Genomic DNA, 14,399 nt, shown 5'->3' on the forward strand with positions numbered 1-14,399 from the left:
TCTTTCCAAGGTACTTCCACTGCTAGGTAAAGGGAAAGAACAGAGTAGGAAATTCTAGAGTGGGGTGGGGAATTTCCAGACGGTAGGCAACAAGAGAGTTGATGCTGAAGAAAACTTCGGAAGGATTTACCTCTCATTTCACCTAATCTAGAGGAAAAGCTCCACCAGGATCCCAAAACATGAGGAACTATGGTTGTCCCCTCAATCCATTCAATGCCATTAATCTTACTTATAACCACATGCCGTTGCCCAAGTCTATGGCTCTACCAAGAAGTGCCTCCTCACCAGTCACTAAAACCTCCAAGGCATCACTGAACATGGATGGGGTGGAGTTGCTCCCTCCAGTGTGATGGCGACACCTGTAGCTCCCAGCATGGTTTTTGGTCACAGCATTGATGAGGAATGCAGCTGCATTCTGGCTCGAATTCACTGTCCCAAAAGGTCTCTCCTCTCCCTCCTTGTGCAGAGTGAATCTCGTGCTACAGGATGGAGTCTGACAATGGAATTCCATGTTCCCTCCCACAGAAACATGGGAGCTGGGCTGGACAGTCAAGGACGGTTTGGTCAGAACATCTGGAAGCCAAAGCACAAACCACAAGCTGGAATCTCCTGAAGTCAATATAATGGAATGACAGGCAAGGAAGGATCTCCCAGGCTATTTTCTAAGTCTTTCAACCTATGTCCCTCCCTTGGCAATTCCCTTCTCCTAAAAAACTCACTTTCATTGTATTTCACAGGAAGGAAAGAAAGGATTTTTAAAGGATCCCTGAGACTCTGAGTAATGGAAAAGTAACTGAGATGATCCCTTTTTATATCCCCTGTACCTCCCCAGTGACCCTCCCTGCCAGCTCATTCCCTGGAAGATGCACACGACACTCGCCCTTTATCCTGTCCTCTCCCAGATTTCCCCTGTGTGACTCTCCACCTCTCTCCCCTGGGTACTGGAGCCAGGGATCCTCACTCACCTGTCAGACAGACATTCACAGACTCACTGGCTTCTGAAACCCGAGATACAACCTTCTTGTCATAGTAAATGCATCTGTAGGACCCTGCATCTTGGACTGTCACAGACCGGAGGGGAAATTCAACCCATCTCTTTTCTGCTTTGAGTCGAAAGACAGGTTCTGGCCTCCCAGCCTTCGGTAATATAAATTTAATACTTTCAAAGGATGAGCTGTCCACTGGCAGGCTGCACTTTAGGATTATACTTCCTCCTAGGGTCACCTTAGAGCTCTGGTGGGCTAAGAAAGAGGGTTTGGGGAGAGAACCTGGGAAGGAGAAAACAAACAAAAATTTAATAAAAACAACACCCACTAGGTCAGGAGACAGAAAGCCAGAGCTGAAGACCCATCTCTATTGCTCCTCAGAGCTTTCATCTGGAGAATTAACTTTCTCTTATCTGGGTCCAAATTCCTTGCTCTGTGACCTCGGCCAATCTTGTTCACTTGTCTGGGACTCATTTCATTTGTTTCTCACTCATGAACATGGACAATAACTATAAGGAACTTTCCTTCTCTGAACCTCTCTGATTCAACTCTAGCCCCAGTCACATTTTCTGATTCATTTCCCATCCCTTTCTTCCAACTGCAGTAGGAGACCCTCATACCCTACAGGCCCCTGATCCTGAAAGATGACTAGAATTTAGGTGACTCTCTGCACCCAGTGCTTTTGCCTCTACTGGGTCACTGATATTGGGGAAGGAAGGGGTGACCTTGAATCCAGAATAACTCTTACCTGTCACCACCAAATCCAAGGTGTCACTAACCATTGAACTTCTCTTTGGCTCCATCTTCTCAGAGTAAACACAGCTGTAGCTCCCAGAATGCTTGATGTTGACAGATGCCAGGGGGAACTTAGCCTCTTTTTCTGCTGACTTCTGGAAATAATATTCAGGAATCCCTGCCTTGAACAGGGTGAATGTTACCTCCTGAGGACTTGATTGCCCTGCCCAGCAATGCAGAATCACATCAGTGCCTGGCACAACTACAGAGCTTGGTTCAGCCCAGATTGAAGGTTTGCTAAGGGGTCCTGGGAGAGAAGAAGGTCAGCAAGTCAGGTGGGTGATCACCCTCCACCCCAGAATTTCAGGAGACAGGTCAGATTATGATGAGTCATGCATTTAACAGATCTTCTGTGTCTATGTGGCAGTTTTACCAAGGCTAAAAGCTCATCTGGGGAACTTGGGGCATCATTGGGAAGAGTGGGGAATGGGCGCCATCTTTGAGTCTTTAGTCCCTGACTCTGCCCCCTTCATACTTATTTCCATCTCCAAGGAACTAATCACTACCCCACAGTCCTTTACAACCTGGTCGAAGACTTGAGTCATAGCCATCCCACGGATTAACCTCCTGGTTACTTACCACGCTCCTGATGAAAACCCTGTGAGCTGTAGAGGTCCCTGGTCTTCAAGGCTTCTAGACTTGTGCTCCTTCCAGTCTACATTATTGCCCTCCAGCACCTTCTTCCTATGGCCTTTTGTCCAGATACTCCTCCTTAGCCACCCACACTACATATTCTGTCCTCAAGGACTTCTACACTTTCCATTTTTTCTAAGTGGTGATTGCCTCAAACAGACCATAACGGCAGAAAATAGCACTTCTTCCTATTTGGGCAACCCCTTCACAACTACCTTTCAATAGCCTCCAAACCAGAAACATGCCCTGGCCCTCCCTTTTCCTGTTGGGGAACTATGAACCATGAATATATCACCTCCACCATTGTTCCGGGATGGGCTGTGTCCATCTATTTCTGTATGACTCCACTCGCCATCTCTGTAGCCTTTTGAACCAAAATACCTTTTCCCTACCCACCCCGCCCCTGAATATTCTCAGTGTGTGATCTTTCCCATTAGAATGTAAGGTCCTTGTGGGCAGACACTGTATTCATTTCTGATTTGTATTCTTAGTTCTTGTCACATAGTAAGCACCTATTTAAAGCTTTTTTTGTTCATTTATATAATTTCAGTGATTTGTTCAGAGTTGTCAGAATTCAAACTTTCTCTTTAATTGTCTTTTTTGGAGGTTTTGTTTGCAAGGCGATGGGGTTAAATGGCTTGCCCAAGGCAACCCAGCTGGGTAATTATTAAGTGTCTGAGGTCAGATTTGAACTCAGGTACTCCCGAATCCAGGGCCAGTGCTATATCTACTGCACCACCTAGCCGCCCCTAGTGTCTGTGTGTGTATTTTCCTCCAACATAAGGAACCTGGAACCTCAAGTTGAATGACTCAGGGAATAAATAGCTAAGCTGTTTAGCACAGGGATTTGGACAGGATTCCCATGTAAAAAAGGAATTGAAATGTTGAAGTTTTGATCCTCTTTCCCTATACTGAGAATTCCAGTATCAAGCCTGGAAACATGATACTTCACCACCATCTTTCTATCTTAATAGAAGGACATTCTTTGTCCCCGAAGCCTCCCCCTGAAAAGATCCTTTGGTTAATCTCAACAAACATTACTTTAGTACCTATGGGTCAGGCGTTATGCCACTCTCTCACTTGAAAACTTTGCTTCACATTGTACAAAAAACATTGAAGTCATTCACTGGAGTTCTTGTCTTCATCACTTCCTAACACCCTGGTTCCTTCTCTCACTCCCTGCTCCTTCACCCATCTCTTATATGATGAGGTGACCTTATTACTGACCAAAGTCAACCACTCTACCCACTCAAGGAATACCAATCTCTACAGCCAATCTCCAACCTATTGATTCTTGGTATAGCCCCTCTATCATTTATTTTCATTCTCTCCCTTTCTTGGTTCTCTTCCTGCTGCCTAGCAACATATCCATGTCTCTCTCATCCTCGAAAGAATTTTCATTGATCCTACCATCCCCACTGACCTTCATCCTGTATCTTCCCTCCTTTGTAGCTAAATTCCTCAAAACTGTTTTCTACAATAGATCCCTACACTTTTTCTTCTCTCGTTCTCTCCTTACCCTTCCACACACTGGCTTTCAACCCTATCATTCCATGAAAACTGTTCTCCAGCAGTATCTGAAGTGGTATCAGGAGGAAGCCTACATACAACCTGCCACCATCCAAGACTTCACACAATGATTAATGATCATATTTGATGCTAGCTCATTTTTACAAGAAGCTTGAAGATCAGCAAAAACATTGCCATCTATGGTCTCATTTTTGCTAGAATGAGGAAAATGAGGCTAATAAAAAAGAGATCTCATGTTTTTGTGGCACTATGAAATTTGTAAAAGAATCTTCCTTACAATTTCCCCCCAAGGCAATTAGTCCAAGAACTTTTATTTTCCTTGGACAAATTAGACACCTGAGACCTGCAGAGGCTCTCTCACCTCTTACTGAAATAATGTCATAGCATTAGTTCAAAACTCATGGAGGATCCTGGTCTTCTTAAAACAAACAAATCCACAGCTCCACCACCACTGGCAAGATAATGGACATCCAATATCTGGGGCAATGCACCCAATCCCTGGGTCATCTGGACTTGTGCACCCTTCCCTATTGCCTCGCTCCAAAACTGGCTTCATACTCCTAAAACATGGAAGAACCAAGCAGCTAGTGGAGCAGTAGATAATGAACCAGTCAGGAGAGCCTCAGACACTTAATAATAATTACCTAGCTGTGTGACCTTGAGCAAGTCACTTAACTCCATTGCCTTGCAAAAAAACAAAACAAGAATATAAAAAGAACAATGGAAGATCCTTGAAGACAGGGACTATGTCTTCTTTACTGCCAGCAGGAACCAGTCTAGTGTTTAACTCAAATGAAATTGAAACTGATAGAATAAGTGATTGCCTCTCAATCCCGGACTTTTTCATAGAGTAGGGAGGCTGAAGGGAACACCTCAAAATCAAATCTCTTACACTGGAAATAGCACTCGGGTTTTGTAGCAGCAAGCTTGGATTCAGATCCTGACTCTTAACACTTTGTTGGAATGTGAACCCTGCTGAAATTATTTCATTTCTCTTCATCTCATTTACCCCATCAGCAAAGTGATGGAGGTTACACCAGATGGCTCGAAAGTTGCTGTGCTCTTCAGAGCCACTGTGCCAAAGCGTGGAAAGCGATTAAGGACCCTCTGGGGAATACAGCAAGAAAGTGTTTTCTTCACACAGGAAAGGACCCTTCTTTGGACACTCTAATTTTTTCAATGCCCCTTCACAAATGTGGTATCCCAAAATGGAAAAAAAATAGATTCATAAAAGATTAAAGGAAAAACTGCAGCCTGATGTCTCTCCATGAGAGATCATAGATCTCCTCCAGGAAAGGGAAGCAGGTTGCATCAGAAACCCAGATATCATGGAGGGGCAGCTGGGCAGCAAAGAGCAAAAGGAGCTATTTTCTTTAACTATTAATAATAGTCCTGGATTGAATCCCCTCAACCATCGTCATTGCCCATAGGAAACGACTGAACTCTAACTCAATGAGTCAATAAGTTATTACTGTTACCAGTCACAGAATTAAATTCTCTAGCTACAAAGAAAGGGAAGCACATGGCCTTTGCCCTAAAGGAGTTTACATTCCAGTGAGGGATCCAGCCTGCCAGCCACCATGTAGATGGAAGGCATAAACAATCCAAATATAGGGAAATCACAGAGGGCAGAGGCCATGGAATCCCTCAGTTATGGTGTTACTGAGATTCCCCAGCCACCCACCCCCAGAGCAGATATCTCTGCCTCCTACCAAGATGTGTACTTCTAGATCTGCGACCTTTGGTTTTCTGGAGAACCCTGGCTCCTATATGTATACCCACAGCCCCCGAACGATCTCAGAGCAGAGCTAATGACAGAAGCACAGTCTGAGGAATGCAGCTACCAGGGATTTCCAGATGTGGTCTCCAGGAGGGTCTCAGTGTTTTACTATTACCCCATTTGTCCATGAGTTTATTGGCCTACTGGTCTATCCCACAACCTTCTCCCCAAGCAGATAAGGTCAGGGCAACCAACAGTCTTCACCAAAAGTGAACTGGAAGGAGGGTCAGGGCCATTTTAGGGGAAAGGACTCACCCATCTGAGCCTTGATCTCCTGGTAAAGACATAGTCCTAGAAGGGAGATCAGTATGAGAGAAGGATTCTCTTTTTCTAAACTACATTATTCCCCATTGCACTGGTGATTTCCTCATGGATCAGACAGGATAACATCCGGCTTTCTGGATTTAACTCCGCCTATACAACCTACATTCAACACTGACTTCCCCACAGCCAGTGTCCTAGACTTCCCTGGTCACAGGTTTTTCCAAACCCCTCTCCTTCTTTCAGACCTCCCCCCTCCCCCCAGACTCACCGAGGCAGAAAAGGACTGTGCTTGTGGGCTGCATGATGGACCCTCAGCTCCACTATGAGCTTAGCAGCCTCAGTGACAAGAAGGGGAGGAGGGGCTAGAGTCAGGGGCCCAAGGTCAGGATGTGGTAGCCAGAGCTTCTAGATCCGCCCCAGTCAATGAGGAACTAGAGAGATTTGGAAAGTTTTTCTTCCATGAACTATTCTTTCAGAAGGGCCTTTCTTTCCTTGTTCCTTCTGTCATGTTCTTTTTCACTCAGTTATTTTGGGATTCACTCCGAAGCCCTTAGAGAGGGCTGTGTTTTTGGAGTTATAAAATGGAGTGTGGAATCCACCCAACTTCTGATTTGTTCTTGGGCCAGCCGCTCAATTTCTACAGTTCTCTTTTACCAAACCCACTGCAGAACAACAGGATTTGACTGATTTGTCTTTTAAGCCAAATGCTGCCCTTTCCTCAGCCTTCTGTCCTCACTCTTCACTCAGTTCTTGCTTACATGCTTCCTGCTAGGGGTCACCATGGAGGGAATGTTATGTGGAAAGAATCAAGAAGGTCTTAGATCGATCCATATTCAGTTACTCCTATCAGTGTGACTTGTGGCAATTCACCTCACCCTTGTCTGCCTCGCATTCTTCGTTTTACAAATCATGATTGAAAGCCATTAAAAAGAACATTTGATAAAATGACTTGCTCCCAGGAATGTTGTGAGGAACAGATGAGGTCATGAAGTTAAGTGAATCCCAGAGCCCTACATGAATACCTACTCTGGTGACCACTTCAGTTCAATGACTTAGCCCCCAAAACTGATCTTAAAGAGATGTCTCTCAACTTAGTGAGAAACTGCAGAGTTGAATTCCTCAGACTTTTACCATTGGCTTTGAGCTTTTCCTCATTCACTGAGTTGAGACAACTGATAGTAGCTATCTAAACCTGGAGACCTCCTCAAGGTGAATTGGATATCATACCTGAAGAATGAAAACGAGGACCTGAAAGACCTTGAGTACTTTGTGTTTTGAGGGGAATTTAATGTGGCATTTTAAATTACAGTTTTGAGTGAATATAAGAATTGCTCTAGTATTTTGGTTCAAGAAATCCATTGCACACAAATCAAATGGGCAAAGCAGAGTTGCAAAATATTCTGTTTGAAAAAAGATGTTGGAGTTTTCAGTGAAGTACAAGCTTAGGATGTTTCCACTGATATCATTTTAAGAGTTTTTCAAGTTCGTGCTAGATTTCCCCACAATGATTCCAAAGTCTAGAGTGATACTACCCTGGGGAATAGAAAGAAAAATGATAAGAGTTCCTTCCCTTTTTTCCAATCCCTCAAAAGGAAATAAATGGGATTGGTAGATGTCAGCTCACAATAGGATGAAGTTTGTGATAAAAAGTGGGAACTGAGATGCAGTGCACTCCTTCCTACCATGGAAGTCCATCAGTAGGGGCAGTAGCTAGATACTTCCCAACCCCTTAGAGCTCTTGGAGAAGTCTAAGAGAGGGCTGAAAGTATAACATGTCTGCGTTTCAGAGAGTGGGTACCAAGGCACTAGTGTTCTATATTCACAAGGGCCCTCAGCAACAATTTGGTGTAACTCTCCCCCTAAGGGTTACTTCAAAATATCTGCATATTGGACTATGAGGAGGCAAAGAAGAATATGATCAGAGATGGACTTGGGAAGAAGGTCTCCAGTGACTTGTTCAAAATAAAATGGCAAGAGGAAATCAAAGCGATCCATAGTCATATAGAAAATTGCTCTGAATCACCACTTATTAGAGAAATGCAAATTAAAGCATCTCTGAATTATCATCTCAAACCTCTCAGACCAGAAAATATGATCAGAAAGAACAAAAATCAATATTGGAAGGAATGTGGGAAACATGGGACACTCATACACTGTTTTGTTTTGGGTTTTTTTTAGGTTTTTGTGAGGCAAATTGGGTTAAGTGGCTTGCCCAAGGCCCCACAGCTAGGTAATTATTACGTGTCTGAGACCGGATTTGAACCCAAGTACTCCTGACTCCCCGAGGCCAGTGTTTTATCCACTATGCCACCTAACCTCCCCAATTCATACACTGTTAATGAAGCTGTGAACTCATTCAACCTTTCTGGAGAACAATTTGAAATTATGTCCAAAGGGCAATAAAAATGTGCATATCCTCTGAATCCTGCAATACCACTACTAGGTCTATACCCTGAAGACATCATGAAAAAGGGTAAAAACATCACTTGTACAAAAATGTTCATAGCAGCCCTGTTTGTGGTGGCAAAGAATTAGAAACTGAGGGAATGCTCTTCAGTTGTGGAATGGCTTAGCAAACTGTGGTATATGAATGTGATGGACCACTTGTTCTCTTAGAAACGAGGAGGGATGGGAATTCAGGGAAGCCTGGAGGGATTTGCATGAACTGATGCTGAGTGAGATGAGCAGAACCAGAAAAGCCTTGTACACCCTAACAGCAACATGGGAGTGATGATCAACTTTGATGGACTTGCTCATTCCACTGGTGCAACAATCAGGGACAATTTTGGTGTCTCTATGATGGAGAATCCCATCTGTATCCAGAGAAAGAATTGTGGAGTCTGAACAAAGACCAAAGACTATTACCTTTAATTTTAAAAAAACCTGATATCTTCTTATGCAATTTGGCTCTCTTATACTTTATTTTTCTTCCTTAAGGATGTAATTTCTCTCTCATCCCATTCAACATAGATCAATGTATACCATGGAAGCAATGTAAAAAACAGACTGCCTTCTGTGGGGGATGGGAGCAAGAAAGCAAGATTGGAGGGGAATTGTAAAATTCAAAATAAATAAAATCTTTCTTTAAAAAAATAAAATGGCAAGAGTGAAATAAACAATCACTGTGACAACCCAAGTGAGCAGGAATTGGCTCCTTGCTGTCCAAAGGAGTGGGAAGGAGAGGGGAGATTATAGACAGGTTCCAGAAGAGGAGCTCTGTGCACAGGCAATAGATGCTATTTTTTTCATTATCATTCAGACAAAGAACAAAGCAAGCTTTCTGGGTGCTGAGAAAACCAATACTAAGGAGATAATCAATCAAATGTGTCCTGAAGTGTGGCATAAGCGGAATTCTCCAAGGAAATTAGTCGTTCTCCACTCAGGGTGCCAATGAAGCAAGCCTTAGGTCAGAAGAATTTAGTCCGAAGTCCAGAAGGGATCTAGACCCCAGGAGATCCTGTCAGGATAAAGGTCGGGCCACATGAGGAAGGGGCAGCCACAAGACTATGGGTCCATGGAGCCACCGGTGCCCATCCCCACAGCATTAACTAATTTTTGAATGTCAACATTCTCAGTCCTTTCCTTTCCCAGATCCCTTTGCTCTTGTGTCTTTCTGAAGCTTCTCATTGACCTTTCAAAGAAGGTTTTTCTATGGTGGCATAAAGGCAGGTCTCTGGAACTTTCTTGATGTTGTTTCTCTGCTTCTTGCCTCTAGTACATATTGTTGGTTGAGTGTATATCACTTTCTGGGGATCCTCAACCTTGAAAACAAGAGAAAATTAATGGGAAAGAAGAAATGACTGAGCATAAGAATCCTGGAATTGGGGGATATGGAAATGAATGGTTGGAAAGACTGGACTAGGCGCTCCCAAGGGAGAGGTGGATGAATGAAGCATTTATTAAGACTTGCTAAGAGGTTGGTGCTAAGCACTGACAACATAAAGAGAAATGGAGCTTTTGCTCTCAAGCAGTGCAGACACTAACTGATATAGGCAGTATATGCTTGGGATTTCAACTTCAAGACAGATGGAAAGATTGAGAAATGTTCAGGCTTCAGCTATAAAGATCTCTGGGACTTCTTGGAATGCAGCAGGGACATTGCCCTATATGAGTGACCCATTGCCATGGGGAACCAGGAGTGAGTCTAATGATCAAAGCTCAAAGTTCGTTCTGGATTCCCTCTAGTTTGTGTGAGGATGGGGTTCAGTGTCTAGCCAGGGATGACCAAGGGAAGAGAGCAAGGATAGGAGATTTAGAGAAGACTCTGGTAAGGACAGTGGAAAATGGCGCCCCACTGATTACCTGTCTGGGAATTTCCCAATTTTCCCAAATATCATTTAGGGAAGCCTAACAATAGGGGAGAGAGAAGATAAGGAAGGACTCACAATTGACTTAGTCTGTCCCATCTTGCTCACTTCTTCATCTGAAGGGAGAAATTATCATAAGCCCTTACAAGAAACTAATATTAGACCTCCCTCACACTCCCAGAATACCGTTCCCCTGTTACCCAGACGACACATACATGTGACTTCTTCTTGGGGTGTTCTAGGGTGAATGAAATTGAGCGACCAAGGTTGATGTTGGTATCTTGTATTCCTATATAGAAAGAGAAAATCGGGGGCATGTTACCCTTAATCACCTTCATCATGGGTTTTTCTCCACAAGATTTACTACAAGAGGGCAACTAGATGGCACAGTGGATACAGCACTGGCCCTGGAGTCAGGAGGACCTGAGTTCAAATCCAGCCGCAGACACTTAATAACTGCCCTTGGGCAAATCATTTAACCCCGTAGCCTTAAATAAATAAAAGCAATTTTTAAGACGAGTTATTACAGGTGTTAATGATGAGAAAGTTTTCAAAGTGAAAGGATGTTTCTGAGATTGAGAAGCACTTCAGTTTTCCATTTCCATTGTCCAGAAGTGAGCTCCACATTGATTTATCACCCAGAATATGGTCATTGACGCTCTCCTCACACACTCTAGAGGAAAAATCTCTACAACGTTCCAGGGATGGAAGTTAAAGTTGCCACTGGGGGGATAGGTTCTTAGTAGTTTGGGAAGATGAAATGAATCTCTCTACCTTCTTGGTGTCTCTCCATGAGTGGTCACTTTAAAGAGAAAAAGAACAAGTACTGTTGAGGGGATTCAGTTCTCATCTACCTGGTTCCTCACTCGCCCCCAAAGGGATTTATCCATTCCTTTCAATACTCACAGATACGATTGAGATAGTAACTTGGAAGACCAAGAAGAAGAGGATGCTGACACAGCACAGGGTTACGATGAGAATGTTTCCAGAGTTTAAGGAAAATCCATGAGAGTCAGATAGACTTCAATTTTCCACTTCCATTGTCTGGAAGTGGGGTCCTCATTGACCCTTCTTCACAGAAAGTGCCCATTGCTACTCTTCTCCCACAGTCTAAAGGAAAATGTATTAGGCTCCAAAATCAAGAGAAAGCCAGAACTTTCCCCCAACTCCATCCTCTGCCACCAATCTTATCGATTCCCAGGAAAGATGAATCCCTTTTACCCAGAAACCAAATTAAATATTAATAAGCCAACCAATAATCATTTAATATGGTGCGAAGGTAATGCAATATGTTAGCTGGGTTCTTTTTATTCCTAGTAAGGTGCTAATATAAATAATGTCTTCTATATTCAATATTTCTTTATGGATTGACCTCCTTGAGGTATATATGCCATTGATCTCTGGCTCAAAGGATATGAACAGTTTTTAATTTTTCTTTCATACTTCCAACAAAATTCATATTTATAGTGCCTCTTTTGCCAAGGCACTTCCAATGCTAATTAAAGGGAAAGATTAAAGGAGAGCATTTTGGAGTATTCATGGGGAATTTTCAGGCAACTAATCACATTTATGCTCATGGTGAAGGAACACTGAGAAGTGTTTGCCCCTCTCCTCATACAGTATAGAAGAAAAGCAACACCAGGATACAAAATGATAAGAAGCCAGGACTTCCTCAAACTGCATCCACTGCCATCAATCTTACCTGTTCCAAGAGGAGATGAATCTCTTCCACCTAGAAACCCGATTAAAAATGGTTAAGTCAACCAATGATCATTTGTCAAGGATCAACAGTAATACATTGTGCTATCGGGAGGGGGGTAACTGCTAAAATGGTGTTATTATTAATTATTTCTTTCATATTTGATGTATCGTTATGGATTGACTTCTTTGAGATATATATATGCTGAGTTGTGGGACCTCTAATTCAAAGGAAATGAACCATTCTTGACTTTTCTCTCATAATGTAAAACTATTTTATAGGAGGCTTAGACCAATTCTCAGCTGAGTGGAATCCATGGTGCCTCTTTTCTCAAAGTGCTACCAATATTGATTAAAGGGAAAGAATAGAGGAGACAATTTTGGGGGTGCTAGGGGAGAATTGGCAAGTAGTAGGTTATAAGTATGCTCTTGCTGAAGGAACCCTTGGAAGTGTTCCATTGCCATTCTCCTCACATTGTCTAGAGAAAAAGTTATACCAGGATCGAAAAACATGAGGAATGAGGGCTTTCCCTCAGTCTATTCTCTGTCCTTGATCTTACCTTTATCCAAAAAAGATGAATCCCTCTCACCTAGAAACCAGATTTAATATGAATAAGGAACCAACAATCACTTATTATGGACCACGAGGAATGCATTGTGTTACCTGGGGTTCTAACTCATAATTGGCTACAAACTTGAAGAATTAGCTCTAACCTGAAGACATGACAAAGGAAGACATTACAGACATTTCTTGGCCTCCTCTCACACTGCTCCCACATCCCATTCCCCCATTCTATGGCTCTACCAAGAAGTGCCTCCTCACCAATCACTAAAACCTCCAAGGCATCACTGAACATGGATGGGGTGGAGTTGCTCCCTCCATTGTGATGGTGACACCTGTAGCTCCCAGTGTGATTTTTGCTCACAGCACTGATGAGAAATTCAGCCTCATTCTGGCTCGAATCGACTGTCCCAACAGGTCTCTCCTCTCCCTCCTTGTGCAGAGTGAATCTGGTGCCACAGGCAGATGTCTGACAATGGAACGTCACGTTCCCTCTGAGAGAAACATTGGCACTGGGTCGAACGGTCAGGGAGGGTTTGCTCACGAAGCCTGGAAACCAAAGCATGAACCACAGACGGGGGTCACACAGAAATCAGCATAAGGGATTTGGAACTGACAAGGTCCAAGGAAGAATCTCCCAGACCATTTTCTAAGTCTCTCTTCCTGTCTCCTCGCTTCTCCCTACTCCTAAAACCTCACTTTCCCTGGAATTCACAAGGAGGAAAAAGAATTTTCAAGGGATCCTTGGATTCTGAATGATGGGACAGTGACTGAAGTCTCCTTCCCATCTCCCTGTACCTCCCAGTAGGACTCTACCCTAATTCTATCCCTGGAGGGTCCTGAGGACAATAGTCCCTTATAATACTCTCTCCCAGACTTCCCTTTGTGACTCCCAAACACTCTGCCCTGGGTCCTGGAGCCTGGTGTCCTCACTCACCTGTCACACAGATATTCAGGAACTCACTAGGTTCTGAAGCCCTGGACAGGGCCTTCTTCTCATAGTAAATGCATCTATAGAGCCCTGCATCCTGGACTCTCACAATCTTAAGGTGAAATTCCACCAATCTCTTTGACTCTTTGCTTAGTTGGACAGGTTCTGGATTCCCTGTCTTTAGTAAAAGAAACACTATAATTTCAATGGAAGAGCTTGGTGGCAGGATGCACTTCAGTATCACACTTCCCCCTAGAGCCACCTCAGGGCTAGGGTGGACAAAGAAAGCGGGCTTGGGAAGACAACCTGGGAGAGAAAAAACAAATAAAATAAACAAAACCCCACCAGCCCAAGAGACAGAAAAGCTGAGTGAAGGCTCATTTCTGCTTCTACACATCTATTTGATCTGGGGAATGACCTTGTTCCTGTCTAGATCCGAAATTCTTTGCTTTTTGATCTTGGCCAACCTTGTCCACTACTCTGAGACTCATTTTGTTTGGTGATGATTGATGACCTTGGAATGTAAACTGTAAGGACCTTTCCATCTCTGAACCTCTCTGATACTACTCTAGCCCCCAGTCAAATTTCCAGTCTCATTTCCTATCCCTATATGCCAGATGGGAACAGGGCACCTTCATCTCCTTCAGCCCCCAATCTTGAAGGGAGACCAGAACTTAGCTGAATATCTCTGTACACACTGCTTTTGCTTCTATTGGGTCACTGATGTTAGGGAAGGAAGGGGTCGATTTGAACCCAGAATCCCTCAAAGGCCTCATCTTCTTACCTGTCACCACCAAATCCAGGGTATCACTGACCACAGACTTCTTCTTTGGTTCCACCTTCTCAGAATAACCACAACTATAGCTTCCAGCATTTTCGATACTCACAGAAGGCAGGAAAAACGAAGCCTTGT

General features: G+C 43.5%; 1 protein-coding gene across 3 annotated transcripts; it reads right to left on the reverse strand.

Moving 5' to 3' along the window:
• Positions 1-8,901: 8,901 nt before the first annotated feature.
• On the reverse strand, positions 8,902-14,135 carry LOC141510026 (T-cell-interacting, activating receptor on myeloid cells protein 1-like). Of its 3 annotated transcripts, XM_074219993.1 has the most exons (7): positions 13,493-14,135; positions 12,817-13,104; positions 11,202-12,027; positions 11,070-11,097; positions 10,511-10,584; positions 10,374-10,411; positions 8,902-9,749 (listed from the first exon to the last, which is right to left on the reverse strand). In XM_074219993.1, exons 1-3 carry the CDS (start codon positions 13,881-13,883, stop codon positions 11,795-11,797), a joined length of 912 nt encoding a protein of 303 aa, XP_074076094.1. In that variant the 5' UTR covers positions 13,884-14,135; the 3' UTR covers positions 8,902-9,749; positions 10,374-10,411; positions 10,511-10,584; positions 11,070-11,097; positions 11,202-11,794. The 3 variants fall into 3 exon arrangements, with proteins under 3 accessions (XP_074076094.1, XP_074076093.1, XP_074076092.1); XM_074219992.1 differs by having other exon boundaries at positions 10,511-11,097; XM_074219991.1 differs by having other exon boundaries at positions 10,511-12,027.
• Between the last annotated feature and the right edge of the window lie 264 nt (positions 14,136-14,399).

This window comes from Macrotis lagotis, chromosome 1 (genome assembly GCF_037893015.1).
Source record: "Macrotis lagotis isolate mMagLag1 chromosome 1, bilby.v1.9.chrom.fasta, whole genome shotgun sequence".
NCBI lineage: Eukaryota > Metazoa > Chordata > Mammalia > Peramelemorphia > Peramelidae > Macrotis > Macrotis lagotis.

Bases quoted from the DNA above. Each gene is read 5' to 3' on its own strand.
- LOC141510026 (XM_074219993.1), bottom strand. From the start codon at position 13,883: ATGTGTAGAAGCAGAAATGAGCCTTCACTCAGCTTTTCTGTCTCTTGG. The intron at 13,105-13,492 runs GTGAGTGAGGAC...TTTGGTTTCCAG, and splicing joins CCTGAATATCTGTGTGACAG to GCTTCGTGAGCAAACCCTCC. The intron at 12,028-12,816 runs GTGAGGAGGCAC...TCGGGTTTCTAG, and splicing joins CTTGGAGGTTTTAGTGATTG to GTGGAAGAGATTCATCTCCT.